At 41.5% G+C, this 22,606-nt stretch overlaps 1 protein-coding gene across 4 annotated transcripts in view; it reads left to right on the forward strand.

The window, feature by feature from the left end:
• The window catches only part of MAP3K20 (mitogen-activated protein kinase kinase kinase 20), an 800,901-nt gene extending 783,682 nt beyond the window's left edge, over positions 1-17,219 (forward strand). For 2 of the 4 annotated variants that reach the window (XM_069225357.1, XM_069225355.1), the window contains exons 19-20: positions 9,331-9,481; positions 15,088-15,951. In XM_069225357.1, the coding sequence (XP_069081458.1) occupies positions 9,331-9,481; positions 15,088-15,806 (870 nt within the window). In that variant the 3' untranslated portion in view covers positions 15,807-15,951. Of the gene's footprint in view, positions 1-9,330; positions 9,482-15,087 lie in introns of those variants that run through there. The other 2 variants (XM_069225358.1, XM_069225359.1) reach the window with 2 other exon arrangements.
• Positions 17,220-22,606: the final 5,387 nt, after the last annotated feature.

A 22,606-nucleotide genomic window follows, 5' to 3' on the forward strand; every position in this document is an offset into this window, starting at 1 on the left:
ACACCCATCCCCCGAATATATGATAATTCATTTAAAATGTAAGTGCATTAACAACCTTTATATTTTGTAGGTTTATATTAAATTATTTTAAAGGTTTAACATTTCAAATTTATTTTTACAGAACTTCTTCTTTTCAGATACATCAAAGCTTACAAAACATATTGTAATTGTCTCAATTGATCTATGTTTTGTAAATTAAACATTTTTTATGTAGAAAAGGTTTTTTGATTAATTATAATAATACATATTCTTAAAGATTAATTACAAAATAAATGAATTGCAATTACATTAATTATTTTAAAAGCAATTCAACGTTTCAAAAATGTATATTAGTTTTAATTAAATACATTTAATATTTTAAACCCTATTCTCCTATTTTTACACTATTTATATTTTGGTTTTCAATACTTTTGTTAATTTTAATGCAAAATTCAAAACTGAATACTATTGCAATCTACATATTTTCATTACATGTTTTTTAACTTTTCATTTTCAGTTATTTTAAATATAATAATAGAGTTGTTGATATTATGGATGTCTGTATTTGGATCCCAGTAGTGTTGTTAGTCAATATTCACCATTACAAACATTTCCAATTCTCATGAGGCTCATGGCTTGCTCTGCCTCAGTGCGGCTTTTGAAGTGTGCCTCTACTATGTGATAGGCACAGAGATAGCATGGAGTGCACTTGTGCCCTGCCGTGCCATCTGTTCTCTGGGAGAAGACTCAAGCTTTGTCTGTGATACATTCATTGGCAAAGCCACAACTCTGAATATGGCTTGTCCCACATCAAAGTATACTGTCCAGGACCGTTGGGTAGACCAGCACAATCCTGCAGCACTACATTAGTAGCCAGGCTTATTCAAGGCTGCACTCGTTTTTTACCCATGTTAGATCAGCCACCACAGGACAAAGTATGTCTGTCTGAACCCAACAGAGAGAGGGCAGGGAGGAGTCTGGGATATGTAGAAGGTGTCACCCACGAATGTTGTAGTGCCAGTTGGGCATGGCTTGGATAGGAGTACTGGCACCAAGATGGCTGTCACGGGGGGGTGCTTGCTTGGGTTGCCATTTTTAAGTAAGAGGGAGGTGAAAACAATTTTGATGAATAGATTGTTCCCACTGTAAACCTCCCTACCCTATGAGAGCATTCCAGTGGGTCGGTGGCCTGGAAACCCAAAACCGTTTAACAGATTAACAGATTCTCCTCACTGTAACCTCCTTACCCCGCAACCAGAGACTCCCAAAAACAGATGAAAAGAATATTCCTATTGCAACCTCCCTGTCCAATGAGACTACCATATTAGGCCAGTCCACTGGAGGCAAAAGACTCTGTAGAATACCACAGAAAAAGATTATTCTAGGTAGGAAGAGTTCATGTCACCAAATGGTATGTTTTGAGGCTCAGGACACGGCATCCCTGTCTCCCACAGTGATTTTTGCTGCAAATTTATGTTCCAATCAGTGCCACACTGTCTGACATTCAGTATGCTACTGGCAACCCTGCTGTTTTGTACTACTGTATGTTAACCAATTAATTACCTTGTACAGCGCGTACAACACCTTTGGAAGTATACAAAAAAGTGGAGATGGGTGGAATTCTTGAACTAATCTCAGCCATGTGTAGTTACTATAGGCCACACCTCAGTCTATTGTTATTTAGCACACAATGCCACCTCAGTTTGGACCCAGCCAAATGCAAATCGGTCTTGGCCCTGCTGCAATGGGTGCAGTCTATATGTATATACTAATATACTAATATTACAGGGACGTTATAGTTAGGAAATAGAATTTAAAAAAACATAGAAATTCACTTAAGAAACCAAAGGTAACAGGAACGTTATAGTTAGACTCACATTTTAAACGTACAAAACCATAGAAATTCACCTGTTATAGTTAGAGATATGTCAAATAACTATAACTCGTGCCCTAAGGTAACTATAACTCAGTTCCGGGGATATGGGGTGTGCGACCCCCGCATTATGTTAGATTAAAGCTCTGGGGAGGAGCCGGTCCCTGGGGCATCAAAATGCCTTTATTTCAACACGTCCCTGGGTCCTGGCCCACCTGGGGGCTTCATAAAAAATAAACGCAGGAGCCCACGCATTTAAAAAAGAAAATTGCCATGAATTTGTGACATCGCCATGAATTTGCAGCAAAAACTTTTTCAAAAAAGTGTTTTTTTGCCCTCGTGGGGTCCTTCTGGGACCCCAGCACTAGAGCCAAGGGGTCAGGGTGTCCCTTCCCTGGCCCTTTTCTTTTTTTTTCTGGGACTTGGCTGAAGCTGAGTCCCAAGATGTCTGCCAACACTTCCTGGTTTGAAGTGTTGGCAGCCAACCAGAGCTCTGCAGCTCTCTGCACGAGCTATTATATTCGCGAAGTCGTCGGGGAGGATCTGTGGCCCTAGATATACAAATCTAATTTCATTTTAATATCTCAAAAACTACTGAATGGATTTACACCAAATACACAAAAGCACAATCTGCGGAACAAAATCTAGCTTTCTGCCAAATTTGGTGTAATTACATCCAGCAGTTTGGGCTGTAGTCGTGTTCAAAACTCCTATTGGAATTAACACAGGAAACGCATGTTTCATTATCCTCTCCCTTTTTCTCGGCCCCCACTTGACGGATCACCCCTAAACTTCCCATGCACAACAAGAATCACGGGCACACTTTTCTAGGAAGATTTCCTGAAGATTTGTCAAATGGTGCCAAAAATATAGGCAAGTCAAAAAACACCTTTTCTATGGAAACTTGGTCAATCAAATCAATCAATCAATCATAGCATTTGTAAAGTGCAGCACTATCACCCCTAAGGGTATCTGGGTGTTGAGGGTGCTGTGTCCATGTCAAAAAGCCACGTCTTGAGTCTCCTTCTGAAGCCCACCAGGGAGGGAGCTGTTCGGAGGTGGAGGGGCAGGATGTTCCAAGACTTGGCAGCTGTGTAGGAGAAGGAACGACCTCTGCTGTGGCTGCGATGGAAGCGGGGTGTGTGTGCGAGGTTTAGTGAGGTGGAGCGTAGTTGTCTTGCTGGGACGTAGAAGCTCAATCGATGGTTGATGTAGGCCGGACCTAGGTTGTGGAGAGCCTTGTATACGAGTGTGAGGAATTTGAATTGGCATCTCTTCTGGACAGGGAGCCAGTGGAGATTCCTGAGGTGTGGGGCACTTGGGTAGGTTGAGGATGAGTCTGGCTGCGGTGTTCTGTAGAGTCTGGACTCTTTTTTAAGTAGCTGAGAGGACCCTTTGGCATAGAGAGTGTAACCATAGTTGAGGCGGCTGGTGACCAGGACGTCCATGACTGTCTTTCTTGTGTCTGTAGGGATCCATTCGATTCGGCAGAGCATACGGAGGATGTATAAGCATGAGGATGCAACTGAGTTTACTTGTCGATTCGTGGATAGTTGGCAGTAGAGGATGATGCTGAGGTTTTGTGCGTGGTCTGATGGAGAGCTGTGGTTCCATACAGAGGTGTGCTTCCCAAAGATCAGGACTTACGTTTATCGGTGTTTAGTTGCTTGCGTTGCAGAAGTTGGTTTTGGCATTGTGAGGGTCTTCGGTGACTGAGAGGATTAGTTGAGTGTCGTCGACATAGAAGACTTTATTGCGTCCGTAGGATCTGACGATGTCTGCGGGCAGGGGAGAGGTCAAGTAGATGTTGAACAGAGTTGGGCTGAGGAAGGATTCTTGGGGTACGCCGTAGGTGATGTTCTTGGGTGTAGAAGTAAAGGGAGGAAGGCGGATGCTCTGCGTGTGGCCTGGGAAAGAGGCAACCCACTTAAGGGTGTTTTGTTGAACACCTATGTTGTAGAGTCTGTTGAGGAGAGTGTGGTGGGAGAATGTATCGAACGGTGGTAAGAGATCAAGAAGGATCAGAGCTGCTGACTCTCCTGGGTCGGGAAGGGTCCTGATGTCGTCTGTGGCAGCGATCAGTGCAATTTCCGTGCTGTGGTTGGCCCGGAATCCTGATTGTGAGGTGTCAAGAAGGTGGTTTTGTTTGAGGTAGTCGGTGAGCTGTTGGTTGATGGCTTTCTCAAGCACTTTGACCAGGAGGGGGAGCAGGGAGATCGGGCTGTAGTTTTTGAGGGCCCTGGAGTCAGCAGAAGGCTTCATTAGGAGGGATCTGACGTCTGCAAGCTTCCATTCGTCCAGGAAGATTGCTGTGGAGATGGAGGTGTTGAGGATGCAGGTTAGTCCCGTGCTAATAGTGTTGGCTCTGAGGTTGAAAAGTTGGTAGGGCCAGGGGTCGCTGGGTGCCCCGGAGTGGATCGATGACATGATAGCTGCGGTGGTCTGTGTTATAATCGGGGACCAGGAGGTTATCGTGTGGCTGGTGTTCATTGCTTGAGAGATGTTGTCTAGGCTGAAGATGAAGGGTTAGGGGTCACAATTGTTGTATATGGTGATGATCTTGCTGTGGAAGTGTAACCTGAGAGGGTGTGGCAGAATTCCTGACATGGGTGGAAGATGGTTTCTGTGGCTATCGGGTCAGAGAATTCCTTGATGATCCTGAAGAGTTCTTTCATATGGTTGGCTGCGGTGTTGATGTGGGCAGTGATTGCTGCATGTTTTGCTGCCTTGATGTGGTGATGGTAGTTGTTGAGGGCTGTCTCATAGGCAGCTCTGTCAGACAGATCCTTGGTCACGCACAATTATTTCTCAAGTCTGTGGCAGTTGCGTTTGGAGTTTCTGAGCACCGGAGTGTACCATCTCGCTGGCTTAGTGGAGGTGTTGTTGGTTTTAGCTGGTTTCATAGGGGCGACTCAGTCAGCAGATTTGGTGATCCAGGTGGTGACGTTTGGATGGCCTGGTTTAGGTCGAGGTCTGCTGTGGGCTCAGGTTATGCTGTGCCTGGGGCCTGTGCCCATAGGGTCTCGGCTACCTTGCCCCAGCTTCTGTGGGGGGCACTGGTGTGCCTGGAGTTGATGTGCTTGGGATTTGAGATGATAAAGTGGATGATGACGTGGTTGGTCCAGGTGAGTTCGGTCACGTAAGTAAAATTGATTCTGTCACTAGAAGTGAAGATGTCGCCCAGTGTGTGTCGGCTTTGTGCGTGGGCTTTGGGACCAGTTGGGTGAAGCCAATGTTGCTGAGGTTCTCTATGGGGGAATTGGAATTGTTGTTGTGCGGGTTGTTAAGGTAGAAATTGAGATTGCCGAGTAGGACATAGTGGAGGGAGTTGATGGTGAGGGGGGCAGTGACGTTGGTGATGGCATCACAGAAGTCTGGGCGTGGTCCTGGGGGTCTGTATGCAAGGGTGTTGTGCATCACGGTGTTGGCGTCGGTCTGGAGTCAGACGTTGACGTGCTCCATGACGGGCATTGGGTCATCATTGTTCGTTGGATGTTTTCCTTGAAGATGATGGTGATTCCCCCGCCATCTTTATTGGTGCGGTCTCTGTGTATTATCTTGTAGTCGTCAGGGGTGACGTGGCAATGTGGGGTTTGAGAAAGGTGTTAACAATGTTTTGGTGATCAAGTTGACGCCCAGGCCCTGGGTGCTGATGGTGTCCCAGATTTCCATGTCATGTTTGCATAAGGAGCGGGCATTTAGCAGGATGCTCTGGAGTGGTGCTTGGTTGTTTGTAGCCTTCTGGGTGGGTGCAGTACGGGCGTTAGTGTTCACAGGTGGGCCCAGGTTGCAGGCGAAATGTCAGTGTAGGCAGATGAAGGGCCCTTTGGTTGAGGGTGGAGAAGCTGTGAAGCAGCTATTGATGTGGTTTCTGACGTTTAGGGCCTGGAGCTCCTTTGTGTAGTGGTGGGAGGACCTGGGGTCCTGGCACTGGGCACGGTCCAGGTGCGGATGGGCACAGATGGGCTTGTTTCCTGTGCACTTGCGGCATGGCCGCTCTGCGGCCTCCATTATATGTCCTGGGAGGCGGGAGGGGCTGGAGTGGGAGGCAGGAAGGAAGGAGGACGGGAGCAGCCGTGGCACTAAGGAGGGGTCGGCAAGGGCGACAGCAGACACAATCAGGCTCAGGAATGCGTGCAGAGCTTTCATAGTCAGGCTCAGGAATGAGAGCTGAGCTGTCGCAATCACGCTCAGGAATGCAGGCGGAGCTGTTGCAGTCAGGTTCAGAAATGCGGACGGAGCAGTGGCAATCAGGCTCAGAAATGCAGGCGGAGGTGTCCCAATCAGGCTAAGGAATGTGGGCGGAGCTGTCAGCGGCAGGCAGGAGAGTGGCTGGGGAGCTGAGACTGGCCCAATGGGTCCTAACTATGACTACCTAGTGGGGACTACCTAGTGGGGATATATATATATATATATATATATATATATATACATATATAGTATATTAGTATATACAATTAAGAAACAAATAAATGGGAAACCACAGGCTCATCACACTAATTTTGACAATAGATTTGTGACACATACACTTAGGCCCTGATTGTGAGTTAGGCATATTTGAATGTGAAGCTTCCCGGTGACTGGAAATACTGTTCTGGCCAGTATGTCCAAATGGAATTCCGTCTAGTACAAGTAAGACCGCTCGGAATGAGGTATAACTGTCTAGACGTGGAATTACTGTGCAAAATTCCATACAGTGTTCCCTATTCTGAAGGTTTTCATGCTCCTATTAACACAAGCTGTGAGCAGGTGGTAAATGGAAATAAAAGCTTTTCAGTGAGGCAGGGTAGTGGGAGGGGGGTCTGGGACGTTAAAGGGGAGAATATCTTTGATATAAAGGAGCATGTGTAGTACATATTCACCCTTGCTAATGATAAAGTTTGCCACTGACAAGGGACTGAGGCTGGGCAGCTGTTACACCCAAAGCCTCATACAATTTTACCAGCCTGAATTAGTGTAATAAAATTGGACTGGTATTCTCACACCTGGGGGAACGAGTTACAGAACACTGGGCCTGTCATAATCAGGCTGGAAATCCATAGAGTAATTCTTCCCCCTCTGATCAGGCCTGTATTAAGGGAAGTTGTGTGGCTTTGTAATATAACCATACCACATAAACCACAGAATCAGGGGTTCCACAAGACTACAATATCACTTTGAAGAGTTATTTAAATACAACAGCTAAAGTCTGATAATCTGCTAAAGGGACTCCAAGTGCCCCCCTATGAAGACTAAACCACAACGAATTCCCACTTCTGGACTTGAATAGACTTTCAGAATAGATCCTATTGTCTCCCTTCTGTTTAGGTTCTTATCTTTCCAAACAAGGCTTAAAGTCCCACGAAGAGTACCAAGCCATGAGATTTACTTCTCTAAATGTGTGCCACAAATGAATTTTCGAAATTGAAGGACTGTGATTTATCATGTATTTTTTGTAATATTTATATAGTACTGTGTTATATATATGTACACTGGTTCATTTATACTGGATTTATTTTACAAAGTGTGACTGCTTATAGTCTCTGCTGAATCCTACTTAAAATAAGTGCAGAAGATGTTGGGTGATGTTGTATAGGACCACAATTAGTCAGTGTCCCTACTTTCCATAATTCACTCTTTAATCCATAGCAGGAAGGGGACCTCAATATGCATACTTATTTAAGATCCTTCCCCCTTCTCTGTCTTATTACCCCATCTTTGATATGAACTTTCAGTAATGTTGCATGAAGGTAATGATGGCGGAACTCATCTCCACCACCAGGAAGACCCTAGTTCAGTGGATTATCACCAGTGTAGAACTATTTCCCAGGTTTGTAGCACCTTTACTTTCTCCATGTGGTGGAACATTGACAGTAGACAAGTGAGCAGATCTCCCTCAGCAGCTTGCCATGGACGCAACAATCTTAGGTCACAAGAAGTCCCAGCCAATTGTGCATCTTTTTAATGATTACTTTCATTCCCTAATCCACATTCTGTCATTCCTCTATGGCAGTGGTTCCCAACCTTTTGACTTCTGTGGACCCCTACTTTATTATTAGTGGAGCACAGGGCCCGCACTGAATCTTTATTGGAATCCCGGGATCCCCCACTGAGTCATTACTGAAAGCTGGGAACCTAATTTGTTAATATGATTTAATTTTCTAAGCAGTCGCAGACCCCCTGGAGAAGCTTTGTGGACCCCCAGGGATCCCCGGACCACAGGTTGGTAACCATTGCTCTAAAGGTTAGAGTCATGGCCAGACAGACCTTTTATTACTCTAGGCGGATTCCCCGGTGGCCTGGAGAAACTGGAGGCTGGTTTTGAAAGCCCAGGGCCACTCCTAATGCTCTTAAACTGTCCTCACCTCCCTGAGGTTAATTGCAGGAGGTACTGTGAGGTTTCAAGAGAGAGAGAAAGAGAGGGAGGTAGAAGAAAGGTCGAGAGAAAGAGATCAGAAATGATGAAGTGAGAGAAATCAAAGAAGGAGAGAAAGAGAATGGGTGGATGTAAAGAGAGCAATAGCACAATATGATGGAGAGAACGTGGCCGGTTTGAGCATTTTGCCAGGGCTGCTTTCAGTTAGAGTATTGGTCTGAAGTTATCATGATACGCAAATCTGACCCGATCAAATTCAGAGCCTGGATGAACTCATTATTTTCCAACAGGACCTTCTGAACTCACTGGTCCTCAATTATTTCACACTTAATAAATATAACTATGCATTCACCAGTCATATGTTTTACAACAGGATTTTACTAACAGTATTGGTACTCACCATTTCAAGAGGTTCTTTATCATCCCTACATCATGTACAGTTGTTAAGAAGGTTTCCTGCAAGACGTGCCAATCCCTAAATTGTAACACAGTAGAACCGTTTCTAATTATATGTCAAAGTCATTTTCACTGAGAAAACATGGTCCATCCCATTGACATATGTCTCCTACTAACTTAATTACATGAAGATTTTACTATCGTTTAAAGACCTGCTAATTTGATGTTGCTTCACATATCCTAGTACACTTCCCATTATTAGGACTATGTATGCAGCCACCATGTTCTTACAAATTCGGGTTTACAATCAATAACGTGTAATGTATCGGAACAGAGAGTTAGGGACATTTCAATAAGATAAGCACATTAAGTTACTGTTTTGATTATTCACGATAAGATGGTGCAGATATTAATTTTCAGTAGCCTGTTATCATGCACAAAACATTGCATGGTTTGCATAATGTTGATAACCTGCAGTAGTTCACACATTTTGTTTCTAAGTAATTCAGGTGTGGGTAGAACTACGAGTTGTCCTGTTCTTGCTCTAGATATAGCAACTAGCATAAGAGGTTTATTGATTGCTATTATTATTGCTAATAACCACTTGCATAATTGCAGTTTTTTAACTGACTTGCCTGTTAGAGCTTCAGCATCATTTCACAGCAGCATGTGGTGTATGAATGAATGCCTCCTGCAGAGAAAGTCACTTCTTGTTTCATGTTGACAGAGTGATGTGAAATCTCCAAAGACTACCAGACACGTCCACATTGTTGAATGGAATAACCTGAAAGCGCAAGATGCGGTCAAGTCAGTTCAGCTCGCAATTCAGACTCCAACCATAAACTCAGAAAGCAAGCCGAACAGCAGATCCAACTCAAGTACGTTTCAGTATGGAATTTACCGCAGTTAAAAAAAAAATGTTTGCAGTGTTTGAAAGGCCAAATGGTCCCTGAGCAGTGGAGCGTTTATTAATTTAGTTCATTGCCCATTAATACTTTTATGTTTCGCTGTTACTGTGTGTCATAACGCTTGTCGTTCATATATTATCGCACATTTTCTTTTCCTAGCTATTACAAATACCCTAATACATACACACTCCACGGTAAGTTTAGCTCTCCCTGCTTGCTTTCTTTTGGACTTTTCTGTTTTTGTGAGTGTTTTTGTTTGATTAGATGGTCATATTCAGCGGTCTAAATACTAGGTAAGACAAGAAAATCCCGTCTCCAAAATCCACTAAAAAAAGAGTTGAAAACTAGCGGTCTGAAATAACTCAGGGCTACTCGGTGCTACACACAACTCTTAAACAAGTCAATAAATGTAATACTGTGTTTCGTTCTTAAATAATAATTTGCCAGGCTTTATAAACCACTGTCACTCGTCATGCTCTAATAACCTGTTAAATAAATGTAGCTATGTGCTGTTACATGTATTAATTCCGTGCAAAATAAAATACTGCACAATGCAAGATATTGTGCATGATTGAGTTAATGTACACTTAAGGGTTTACCCGGTCTTCCAGTGACAACTGTGCTTGACCATGTTTAAAGAACGTGGTGTTTGGCTGGCAAGTTTTTCAACAAAGGGTCAAAGCTACTTTGATTGTATTCTAGGAGGCACCTATCTTTTTGTTTACATAGTTTAAAGAACCTTTCATTAGCACTTGGACTGAAACGGTGGGAGGTGGAGAGCCAATCACAAAGCTCCCTTTGGGGAAAGTAACTAAGGTTCTAGGGAGGGACTAACACTGGCCACTACAGGCCGCTGTAGCGCTGGGGAGCACCTATCCCTTTAGGGGCCCTCATTCAGTCCCAGGCCAAGGAATCTATGTGAGATATGGGAGAGAGATATCCAGTGCTTAATTTGTAAATTAAGAGGTGCCGGTGCTCAAAGCCTTTCTCTTAAACACGAGGCTGCTGTAATTAAATCTGCCAGCACTGAATACTGAGGCAGCGTAATCCTGGAGCCATCTCGGACCTCTTCAATCCATTTACGGCCACCACTGCCCCTTCAGCTCATCCTGCAACTTTCTACTTTCTCCCTTTGTGACGCTTTTTAGTTTTTCCTTCTTCCGTCTTTCACATATGTGTCTTTTGCTCGCAGCAAATGATTGAGGCATAAGAATAAGCCCCGGCCCTCACAAATAAGTGCTGGTGCTCAGCACCGGAAACAACAAGCACAAATTAAGCACTGGAGATATCCCTTGTCATGTCCTGCAGAGGGGTAGCTATCTTTTTGTGTTTTGCCATTGACTATTTTCCTGTTCTGGGGACATCCTTTTCTGCTCCAAGTCACACCCGTATGCTGTTTGGAGGTGAGCTTCCCCAAAAGTCCTGTCCCACCAGATGTCTCTCGCTTGCCAGCAAACAGAGGCAGCTAGATGCAGAACTGTGATTGATCTGCAACTCAGAAAAAACAGCTTCTCAGACTGCAGCTCTCCTCTCCCTCTTTCTCCACATAGAGCCCAGAGGTGCCTCCCTGCTGTTTTCTCTCCACAAAAGTTCTTGTCACAGTGTACAGATCATCCACTTGTTAGAAGACACTGCAGACCCTTGTTTTGTATGCAGTCTCACTACGATAGATGAAAGGTAACAACAACAGCTCGGGCTAGATGTATCAACACTGCACTGTGGAAGGCACCAAAAGTGAGGTAACCGGCACATAGTGTTGATTTAGGATTTACTTTCCAGCAGAAAACTTGATTTGCCGCAAAGTAACTCAAAGTGGCACTGTGCACTACTTTGCTTCAAGTCCCATGGGTAAAACATGGACTTTCCCATGCAACAGTCCACAGTTGTTGATGAAAAAGCCTTATCTACTTACATTTGTAGATAAGGCTTTGCACCAAAAATGTGTGCCTTCTCAAGGCATACACCTAGTTGTAGAAAAGTTTTACTTGCCTAAAATGTACAAAGTTTGCATGTGTGCTGCACTGTACAGCACACAATCAAAGTGGGAACATTTTAAAAGTAAGTGTGAGTATAGTAAAACCTGTGCCTGACTCACGCAGACATATTTGCACCATGGTGCAAAGGAGTGTGCATGGGCTTAGGCAGGTACAAAGGGGAAACAGCCTTTACAACGCAGCTGTTTCGCCGACTAGCCTTTACCACATATGCGTTACAACACATGCTTCATTACCATGGCTAGCCTTTACCACGCATACCATTACAACAAATTATCTTGTAATGATATGCATGGTAAGGGCTATGTATAGTAATGATGGTAAAGGCTATTAGCGTTGTTAGAGGAAACTGAGAGATCCTCAAAACGGCCTGCACCACGACTCAGAGGGGCTGGCTCTTAGTTTCATGAGTGAGGTAAGGGGGATTCGGCCGGGGGGGGGCTGTTTTAGGATTTGGGTGATGGGATGGGGGGGGACACGGATACTGGTTTAGGGTTCAGGGTGGAGGGACGGTGGCACGATTAGGGCTTGGAGCGGAGGGGAATACTGTTTTGTGGCAGGTGAATGGTTTTCTGGCTTGGTGCGGGGAGGCTAGGGGACGATTTTAGGACTCAGGGTGGGAGGTAGGAGGTACTAGTTTAGTGATCAGGGTGGGAGGCAGGACAGGTTTAGGGCTGGGAGAGGGGGAGAATACCGTTTTGGTGTGGGCGGTTTTTAGGCTTCGTGCAGGAGGGGTGGGGAGATGACTTTCGGGCCCAGGGCGTGGGGTACTGGTTTAGGGCTCAGGGTGGGGACGGGTATTCTTTTGAAGAACTGGGGGTTGCACTGGGGTCTGGGTTTCAGTTTTAGGGCAGGGGTATGGAAGTTTCTAGAACCCAACTAGAAAAAAAAATAATTATCTGACCACCTAACTCCATTGGCAAATGGCAATGCTAACAGTTAACAAAGAGTGAAGGCCAGTTAACTAGTTTTCATCTGGGTGAAACCGATTCTTTGAGGAATCCAGCTAGCTACCTTGTAGGTGCTGGAACCAAAGTTAAGACATATCTTTTTCATACACTAGACTCATGTGATAGATCCATTTACAAGAAAATTCAGCTAAAGAATAGCGTGCCACAAGATAATGATATTAAATCTCAACTCACTTCAGCTTCAGAGTTACATGATCCTGGGTGACTTCAGCTACATTCATTATACTTTACAATATTGCATTGTAGTGACATCTAACCTACCTTTATCCACAGCGGCTAGCAGCAGAATTGTCTTGAGCTGTGCTCACGCCTTCTATCCTCCTCTGTTTTGTTGACAGAAATGTTCTTTTCTCTCTTGAGTAAATGCACCAGAAGTCTCATTTGACAACTTTTGTCTAGGTAATTTTGTGGCTTTCTAATGTTATTCTTTGGCAAATTTCCTGGTCTGTGTGCCCCTAGAGCCCATTGAATGTGGTCTGTGGCCTGACACAGGAATCTCTGGGCAAAGGGTCTGGCATCCAGTACTCTTGCTCTCAGCCCAAGTACCGCCAGCACATTTGCACATGATCAACTTTTTTCTGGGCACATGATGCCTTGTTTGACTGCATGGTGCCCCTAGACCCCTTGCTCCCAGAATTTAGTGTGGTGACTGTCAAGTGAAGGACAATGATAAAAAAGGGCTACAGCACTGTATGATGGTGATCCTGAAAAATATACTTGTGCATTTTACTCTTGCTTTTTAAACCTTATTATTTTTATAGTAAATGAAATGAAAAAGAAAATAGAGAATGGGCAGACTCATTTTAGTTTTTTCAAAATATATTAACGCGTATAGAGAACAGTACTGGAGTGTGATGACTCATACAGGTGTAGTCAATAGATAGTGTATAAAAAGCACTGTCAGCTACATTTGTTGCACCACCTAAATGTATTTGAAGTGGATGTACATACAACTTTGAGTTCTAGTTTAGAATTATTTTATTCAGTTGCTGCTCCTTTTTTTAAAATATGGTGTAAAGAACAATTCTGAATCTTTATTGTCCATCTCAGAAAGCTTTCACCCAGAGGGCACGTGCCTTAAATTGGGAATCACAAGTGACTATCATCAAACTATTGGAGCAGTGGTACACTGGGCTTTCCACATATTAACTGCTTCTGTCTACTCTGATGAACCTATTTGTAATGAGTGGTTCTTGCAGATGAGATTACATTAGATTCAGACATTTTTGCATCATGGTCTCTGAGACTCCAATAAGTGACTCCTTTAAGGTGTAATTCTTTTTACATCTATGAAATGGATAGTTAAGAAAACCTTTGAGTCAATAGGTTTTGAATATGATAAAGAGCACTGTGCAGCACTGCATCAGTTAGGTTGCCATACAGTATAAATTCCAGCCACATTATAAAATTATTGTAGTGTATCATTCAAGTGTTTTTTTTGTATCTTTAGAGTGAAAGTCTACATTGAAAATTATTAAGGCGGTAAGGCAGGGCAAAAGATTGTGTAACTTTCTGTATGATCTATTGTAATCTTAGGATGCGTGCTCTGCAAAATATTAAGATTGAATGCCCCGCTCTAAAGTTTGCCCCTATAAGATATTTAAGGATAATGTTGATGAATAGTGGTATAAAACTTGCAGAATAACATCAGAAGCTTATATTGGTGCATTCTAATAATAATAAATATATTTGATAAAATGTTATTTGTGCATTTCTATTTTATGATATTATGAAAGAATTGCGAAATTTTAACCTCAAGCCCAGGTCAATATCAACTTTTAAATAAATTAAACTGAGAGAGTACGGAGGACTGACTACCACAAATTATGATCCTTTGAGAATAGTAAACACAATTTGGAATTGAATCTTATAGAGTGAAAGCAGAATTTCTCCCACAGCTTTTGCTTAAGGTTTCTTAAATACTGATAATCTGTTACAGACAGTGTTGGGGGCAGTATGGCATGAGAATCTATCACATGATTAATGCTTTTATCTTCTAAGTCACAGATTCAAAAGCCTAGTCAGTCTCTCCACTAGCCTTTGTAAATTCAGTTAGCAATTTCACTCACGTTATCTATTAATCTGTGTCTCAGCAGAGAAGCCTAAGATTGAGTAGCATGGAGGCTCGATGGTGCTTTAGTTTTCCAGAGAAAGGTTGAGAAACATTGGGAGGAAGATGGTTTTCAACATTTATTGATGTCAGTGCTCTTTAATATCCAATAAATGTACATCCTAATATTTCACCCCAACGCCTGTAAGTTATTTAGGGGCATATTTACAAGGAGCTTGCGCTGCATCATTTTTTTTTACCCACCCAGAATACTTACGACGCCATGGTGTGCCGTGTCGTAAATAGAGCTCACCCATGGCGAAGGATTCTGTCATACCGAAGCGCAAGTTATTTTGACGCATCGCTGCTGCAATGCAGCGATGCATCATTTCTTGTAAATATGACCCTTAGTTTGTATTTTGTACTGCACACTGCTATATGCACAGGAAATGCCACTGATAGCAACAATTCCCTCTTAGCAATCAGATGGTACCCATTGTCAAGTGGGCCAATAGCAATTAACTAATGTGGCTTATTTGTATCTTTCTGTTTGTGTTACAGGTGTTGACTGTGAATGGATATACACACTTAGAATGCGTCAGATGCAAACAAAGGCCTCATCACAACATCCTAGTGGCTTACGTCACTCCCCCAGTGCTTCCAGTCTTTCTAACCTGTCTCATATTATGCCATACCTCCATGACCAAGCCTCTTATGCTGCAGCTTTGCGCCGGACACGAGCTCCAACCAGCTATCAAATTACATCAATAAATTATTCCAGGAGTGCATCGCCCACTCAACTCCTGGTAGCACGAAACATGTCTTCACTACATCTAAACTCCAAGGGAAGTAGTCTGTCCAGTACAGCTTCTGATAGTCCTTCAGAGCGAGACAGATCAGTTAGTTCAAGGAGCAATGGCTATTTCTATGGTACAAGTTCTTATAGATCACCTATGGACAGAAAAAGTGGTGGAAGCAGCCCACGTGTTAGCCCGACACAAAGAGCATCGGGAAAATTTTACAGACCTTTTGAGACCTTGCACAACCCATCACAGTCAAAGTCCAGTGAGCACAAACATCAGAAAACTGGTCAGATTCCACCAAGACAAATACCTGGAATGAATTTTAAGCCAGAGAGTGACTCCAAAATTGATGAAGAGAGCAAGGTTAATGGAGGTGGTTGGATCAAAGTAGAACATTCTAGAAAACATCATAGACAACCAGCTAGCAGCAAGGTAAATAAAGATAGGCCGAAGGGAGCTGGCCGTGGACGGAGATAATTGTGAATCGAGACTTTAGAACATCACATAGAATAACTTCTGTGTGTATGAATAAGGGTTTATGTGTTGAATGGACATGGTAATGGGGTTGTATTCTATTTATTTGAAAATATATCTTAATTCAGACTGCCTCCGTTATGCAACGGTGATATCTCATAAAGACGAAAAAGCAAATATTGAAATATGGAAGTAAATCTCTTGACTTTATTTTGGAGCAAAACACCTTTCTCTGTGTTTTAAATTATTGTTTTTTTTTACAAAGGAATATTTCTAAAATATATTTGGAAAGCAGCGCCTGACTCCTATGTTTGACATTTTTTGTGGTATCTATAATCCCGACATGACAAAATGTTTATTTTCCACACTGTTTTCTATGGATGGTGCTTAACTCGAAGATACATAACCTGCTACAATATTGTGGAATAGGCGAAAGAAAGTCATGGTGTATCTAATATGTAATTTCTGTAGTGGGAACTTGAATGCAGTGGGGAGAGAGTGTTCAGGCCTCAACCAGTGATGAGCTCAGGTGAACAAATGTTGTATTTTTTGGCCCTCCTAATGAAAAAGACATAATAGATTGCTGAGTGTGCTGTCAGTTTTACCTTCTCATTTGTATTGGGTGCCTTCTTCAAGGAGGCTGGTTTTAAATGCGGTTACATCATGGATTTAAGCTGAAAGCAATGAATAAATACCTCTAAGACAGTGGTTCCCAACCTTTTGACTTCTGTGGACCCCCGTTTTATCAATACTGGAGCCCGGGGACCCCCACTGAATCATTATTGGAACCCAGGGACCCCCACTGAGTCATTACTGATAGCTCGGACCTAAAATTATAAAAAAATTTAAGCAGTCGCGGACCCCCTGAGGTGGTTTCGCGGACCCCTCAAGAATATTGACTAAACGAAGAGTTTTTCAAGCAAACAAATTGCCTGTCTTTTGAGAGTACAGACCTTTATGACTGGTGTTTGCATAGTGCAGAGCTTAATGACTGGTGTTTTGAATATAAGAATTAACAACTCATATGATTGTTGTTTGTACATACATTAATAACTGGCATTTGACGATTCCAGAAATTAAAGATTGGTTTGCAGAGTATTCACATCAATTCCTGTTGTATGCCCAGTAAGGATACTAATGGCTAGTATGTTATGGATGCAGACTACAGAAATCATCACAAATGTTACTGTATGCCATAGTGCATATCTCATGGTGCATATCTGCACTGGCAAAACTTTAGAGTACATGCGAGAACTTGTCTGCAACAGAAAGAAATACCGTCTATCTATTATCATCTGAAGGTTCACCCAGTGTAATATCTTCTATTTTCTGGAGCTGCACGTAAATCAGTAGCACAGTCTACCTAAAAAATTAAATTTTTCCCAATAAAACCTACCGTGATGACTGCAGTATAAACGTGTGTTTGTGTACCGTCTATCAAGATTTGCTTAGACATTGATGATGCCCTGATCCACCAATGAGATTCCAACATCCCGAGTAGCCCATGCTACAGTATGCATATTGTGTCCCTTCTCTTAAGGTAAATTTCACCTGACCAATCAGAGATGAAGCTCTAAAATGGTGCTGGAGCTGCTTCAGAAGGATGCAATTCAAGCATTTATTTTAAGTGTGAAAACTGAGCCGGTCTGCTCTCTGCTCACCTGTAACTTATGTAAAGCTCCTGTTTCAGAAATGTGAGTCGTAATGGGTCATTTTGTTACTCATTTTAGTGGAAAAACACTACAGCCCAGTTTTTTCAAATGTGTCAAAAAAGATTTGGTTAAAAATAGAGACTGGTACAGTGATGGACTAAATTGTCGAATGCAATAGAGTTAATTAATCAAAATTACATATTTGCTAATATTTATTTGCCACCCAGCTCCACAACTTATAAATTCAATTCCTAGAAAGAGAAGAAAAACAAAAAGAAAAAAAATATTTTTTTCCCTTTCACTTTTTTTCCTCTTCCCTTTCTTTATATGAAATTGTAAATATTCCGGACCGTATTTTGTTCCAGAGAGAAATGGGCCAATTGCATTCCAAATCCAATCCCAAGTAAGTTCTACCTTAGTTATAGGTCAAAAGGGATCTGGTGCCCAAAAACATTTGTGTATAAGAGAAGCTTTAGGATTCAGAGACAATAATTTTAAAAGTGAATCTGGGGGAGAGGGGGAATGAGGTATGAATTCTGGTGAAACGAACAGAAAATATCCAAAACAGTCTCCATAAGTACTGAACATTTGTACCAGAAAGATCGAGGGCAATCAAAGGTCGCTAGAAATTTAGGAAAGGGTTTAGGCCATCAAATAGATCTTGAACCCAGATAATCCCCCTGTTTCTCCAAGTTTTCCTGTATAAGGTCCCTTTATTTATAGTTCTAAGATGGTTATACCAAAGAGGGGGATTGTAAAAAAGAGATTATAGATGAAATGTTTATGTGGTAGTAAGGATTCAACAAAAAGCAGGTATGATTAAAGAGCGGTGAAGAAGTTATGTTATTTTTTTAAAAGAACGCCAAAACTTGTTTACTAGAAAAAGGTGCAAGCAATGTGAGTTCAATGTCAAGCCATAAGGGAGTAAAGAGAGAAGGAACAGAAGGGATCCATTTAGCAGCTTGTTTCAGACAAAAAGCTTTATGATAAGTTCGAAAGTCTGGAAAATGTGCACCTCCACTAGCCTTGTTCTTTTTAAGAGGTGAGAGGGAAATTCGTGATTTTTTCTTATTCCAAAGGAATTTAGAAAGAAGTGATTCAACTTTAAATATCTGGTATATGAACTGAATGAAATTTTGTAAGAGACATATTTTCTGTTTTCTCTGAATAAATTTTATAACCAGATACAGATGAAAAGTCTGTAATCTCCTTAAGTATAGCAAGGATTGAGATATCAGGATTAGAAAGAAAAAGAAGAATATAATTCGCATAAGGGGCTAATTTTAAATGTTTCTCTCCATATTGAAAGCCTGGTGTAAGAGTATTGGCACGAATATGAGAAAGAAACGGTTAAAGGACTAAAACAAATAAAAGAAGGGATAAAGGACAACCTTGACGAACATTGTTGCAAGGAAAAATAGTGAGATACACGTCCATTAATTAGCACTGAAGCCTGTGGATCTGGGTAAGGCAGAGAAATAAGGGAGATATTTTTGGGTCCGAAACCATACCATTTTAATACTTTACATAAAAAAGACCAACTCACTCTATTGAAGGATTTTTCAGCATCTATAGAAATAGCTGCTAAGGGATAAGAAAGAGAAGGAGCATTATTTAATACATTAAAAATGTTCTAGATTTGTCTGAGGTTAGTCTGCCTTTAATGAAACCACATTGTTCTTTACCTAGTAATTTGGGCAAAAACGGTTCAAGTCGAAGAGCAAGTAATTTTGCAAATATTTTATAATCTGCATTTAAAAAGGGATATGAGGTGACAATTTTTGCATTGTGTAGGGTCTTGTCCATCTTAACGAATTAGACAAATAGTAGTTTCCTGAAAAGTACCACCAGATTTGCCAGTATGGAAGAAAAACTGAAAGAGTTGTAGAAGTCTAGGAAGCAAAATATTGGAGAAATGTAAATAAAAGTCTACAGAAAAACCATCTGGGCCAGGCGATTTCCCCTTTTTTTCAGTGTATTAAGGGCCAGATGTAGCAAGGGTTTTGCGACTCGCAAACGGTGAAAAACGCCGTTTGCGAGGCGCAAAAGCCTCTCCGGTATGCAGAAATGCATTGTGCGAGTCGGATCCGACTCGCAAAATGCATTTCCGGCTCGCAAATAGGAAGGGGTGTTCCCTTCCTATTTGTGACTCGCAATGCTATGCAATTTCATTTGCGACCGCAAAAGCGGTCGCAAATGAAATCGCAGTTACCATCCACTTGAAGTGGATGGTAACCCAGTCGCAAATGGGAAGGGGTCCCCATGGGACCCCTTCCCCTTTGTGAATGGAAACAAAAATAATTTTTCAGAGCAGGTAGTGGTCCTATGGACCACTGCCTGCTCTGAAAAATACCGAAACAAAAGGTTTTGTTTTTTTTTCTAAGTGCAGCTCGTTTTCCTTTAAGGAAAACGGGCTGCAGATAGAAAAAAAAAACGGCTTTATTAAAAAGCAGTCACGGACATGGTGGTCTGCTGTCTCCAGCAGGCCACCATCCCCGTGAGTGCCCATACTCGCAATGGGGTCGCAAACTGCGACCCACCTCATTAATATTAATGAGGTGGGTCTTTGCGACCCCATTGCGAGTTGCAGAAGGTGTCTGGGACACCTTTCTGCATAGCAAATTGCGACTTGCAATTTGCGAGTCGCACGGACTCGCAAATTGCAAGTCGCAATTTGCTTTTTTGCTACATCTGGCCCTAAGTGCTTTAAGTAACTCTGCAAGCAATAAGTCAGATTCAAGAGGATCAAAATTCAATAAATTATGAGTAGGAGGTGCATAGTTTAAAAATTTGTATTGATAGAAGTAAAGTGAATTGGATGTTCCGGGGTATATACATTTTTGTAAAAATTTGTGAATTCATCCAAAATATCCCCATCTTTAAATAAAAGATTCCCATCTTATGAATGAATGGATTCAATAAAAGAGCGTTCTTTTTGAATTTTCAAATAATTGGCTAAAGGTTTCCCTGATTTGTTACGGCCAAATAATATTAAGCACTACTATGTAATAATATAGAGGAAGCTTGATCAGTTGATTTTTTAATTAAAAGTTAATTTGGCTTGAACCAGTTCATGTAAAGAAGAGCCTGAAGAAGAGGAATAAAACTTATGTTCTGTACGTTTGATATTAGATAATAAGAGCTTTTGTTGATGAGCAAAATATTTCTTTTTTAGAAACAAAATCTATAATAAATCCATGAGCTGAAGCTTTAAAGGAGTCCCATAACAATTGGGGAGATGCATCTGCAGTAGTATTGGATAAGAAGAATTCATTAATAAAAGAGGCAAAGGAGGTGGAGAATTTTGAATCTAACAAAAGAGCATTATTAAATCTCCATCTGGGTGTTTTGGGATGCGATCGAACCAGATCCAAATCGGCAACAACTAGGGCATGGTCAGATGTAACCATAGGCTCAATAGAGGAAGAGATAAGATTCCGTGTTAACGATTTACTAATATATAATAAAATATGATCTAAGCGAAAAAGTTAACCACGTTGGGGGGGGAATAAAAATAACATTCTTTAGCAGTGGGATTACATAATCTCCACACATCTGCTAAAGAGTTTTGGGAAATAGTGGAGTGAAGTTGCTTGAGAGATTTGTGTGGAAGAAAACAAATTTGAGATTGTCTGTCAATAAAAGGATCCATAATCTGATTACAGTCACTTCCTAAAATAAAGAACTCTTCTTTATATTGAAGACATTTCTTAGTAATACTAGGCCAAAATAAAAGGTCTGGTTGAGTTGGACCATATACATTAAGAACAGTTAAAGGGATATCATTTATAAGTAGTTTTTCAATCAACCATCTACCTTCGGAATCATTTTCTTGAGATATAACAATACAATTTAACTTTTTGTGACATGGAATAACTACTCCATTTTTCTTAGTAGAAGTAGGAGAAACAAAAACTGATCCCACCCAATTTCGTTTAAGATTTAATGCCTCATTTTCAGTAAAATGAGCCTCTTGCAGAAGTACTAAATCTGGATTATAAAAGGCAAGGTGAGATAATATTCTCTGTCTTTTCACAGGATTAACAAATCCTTTCACATTCCAAGATATTACCCTGAATAAAACCAAAAAGAAACAAATATAAAACTACACAATCAACAATAATGCAAAAATTGTGAATGAAAAGAAAATACTTCCAGGCATGGGAAAAAGCAGGAAATAAGAAAAAGAAAAAAAGAAAAGGGAAGATGAAAGGGATAAGAAATCAAGTATTGTAAGAGAGGACAGTACATGTCAAACGACGACTGATCAACGTACCTTAATAGGTGACAAGAAAGAAACAGGGAGTGGCAACACACAGGAGACAGCACAACCAACAAGAAGGAACGGGCTACGCCAGAACCTCACATGGGAGCAAACGGGAAACGGACACATGAAAAGCCACAACGTTCTGTAAGGGGAATAAAGAGATATGGTTGAACTAGCAATAAACATTAATAAATACTAATCTATGTCATATGGATCAAAAATAAAAACATTTGGAATCAATATTTGATTCATCCTGAAGAGGAAGAGACGGCAATGTCCATCAATCCGTTGAGCGAGAATGTATAAATCGTCTGAGGTCTGCAGGATCTTTAAAATAGGAAGTGTTATTCTGGAATGTAATTTTGAAAGTGCAAGGATGAAACAAACCATATCTTGCACCTACAGAACATATTGTAGGACAAAGATCAAGGAAATCCTTTCTTCATTTAGCAGTAACTGTAGATAAACCCTGGGTCAAGAATAGTTTGGCACCAGACCATATAAGTTGTGTTTTAGTTTTGGCTTCATTTAGAGCTTTTAAAAGATCTGTGAACTTCAGAAATAAAATAATTACAGCCCAGGGTCTCGTTGGGGCAGACGAAGAAGTAAGTTGGAGTCCCAGTCTATGGGCTCATTCAATATTCAAGATAGAAGTTGAAGGTAAATCCAACATTTTTGGTAGAAAGGAAGTGAAGAAAGTAACTGAATCTCCACCCTCAATGCCCTCCGGAAGACCATATAAACTCAGATTGTTACGCCTATTCCTGTTTTCAAGGTCTTCAGCTTGTTTCTTCAGCATTGAAACATCGCTCTCCAGAGATGCAATTTTAGAAGAGAATTCCTGTATGATATTGACACTTTGTTCAACCAAACTCATTCTAGCT

The sequence above is a fragment of the Pleurodeles waltl genome, chromosome 3_1 (genome assembly GCF_031143425.1).
Source record: "Pleurodeles waltl isolate 20211129_DDA chromosome 3_1, aPleWal1.hap1.20221129, whole genome shotgun sequence".
Classification (NCBI taxonomy): domain Eukaryota; kingdom Metazoa; phylum Chordata; class Amphibia; order Caudata; family Salamandridae; genus Pleurodeles; species Pleurodeles waltl.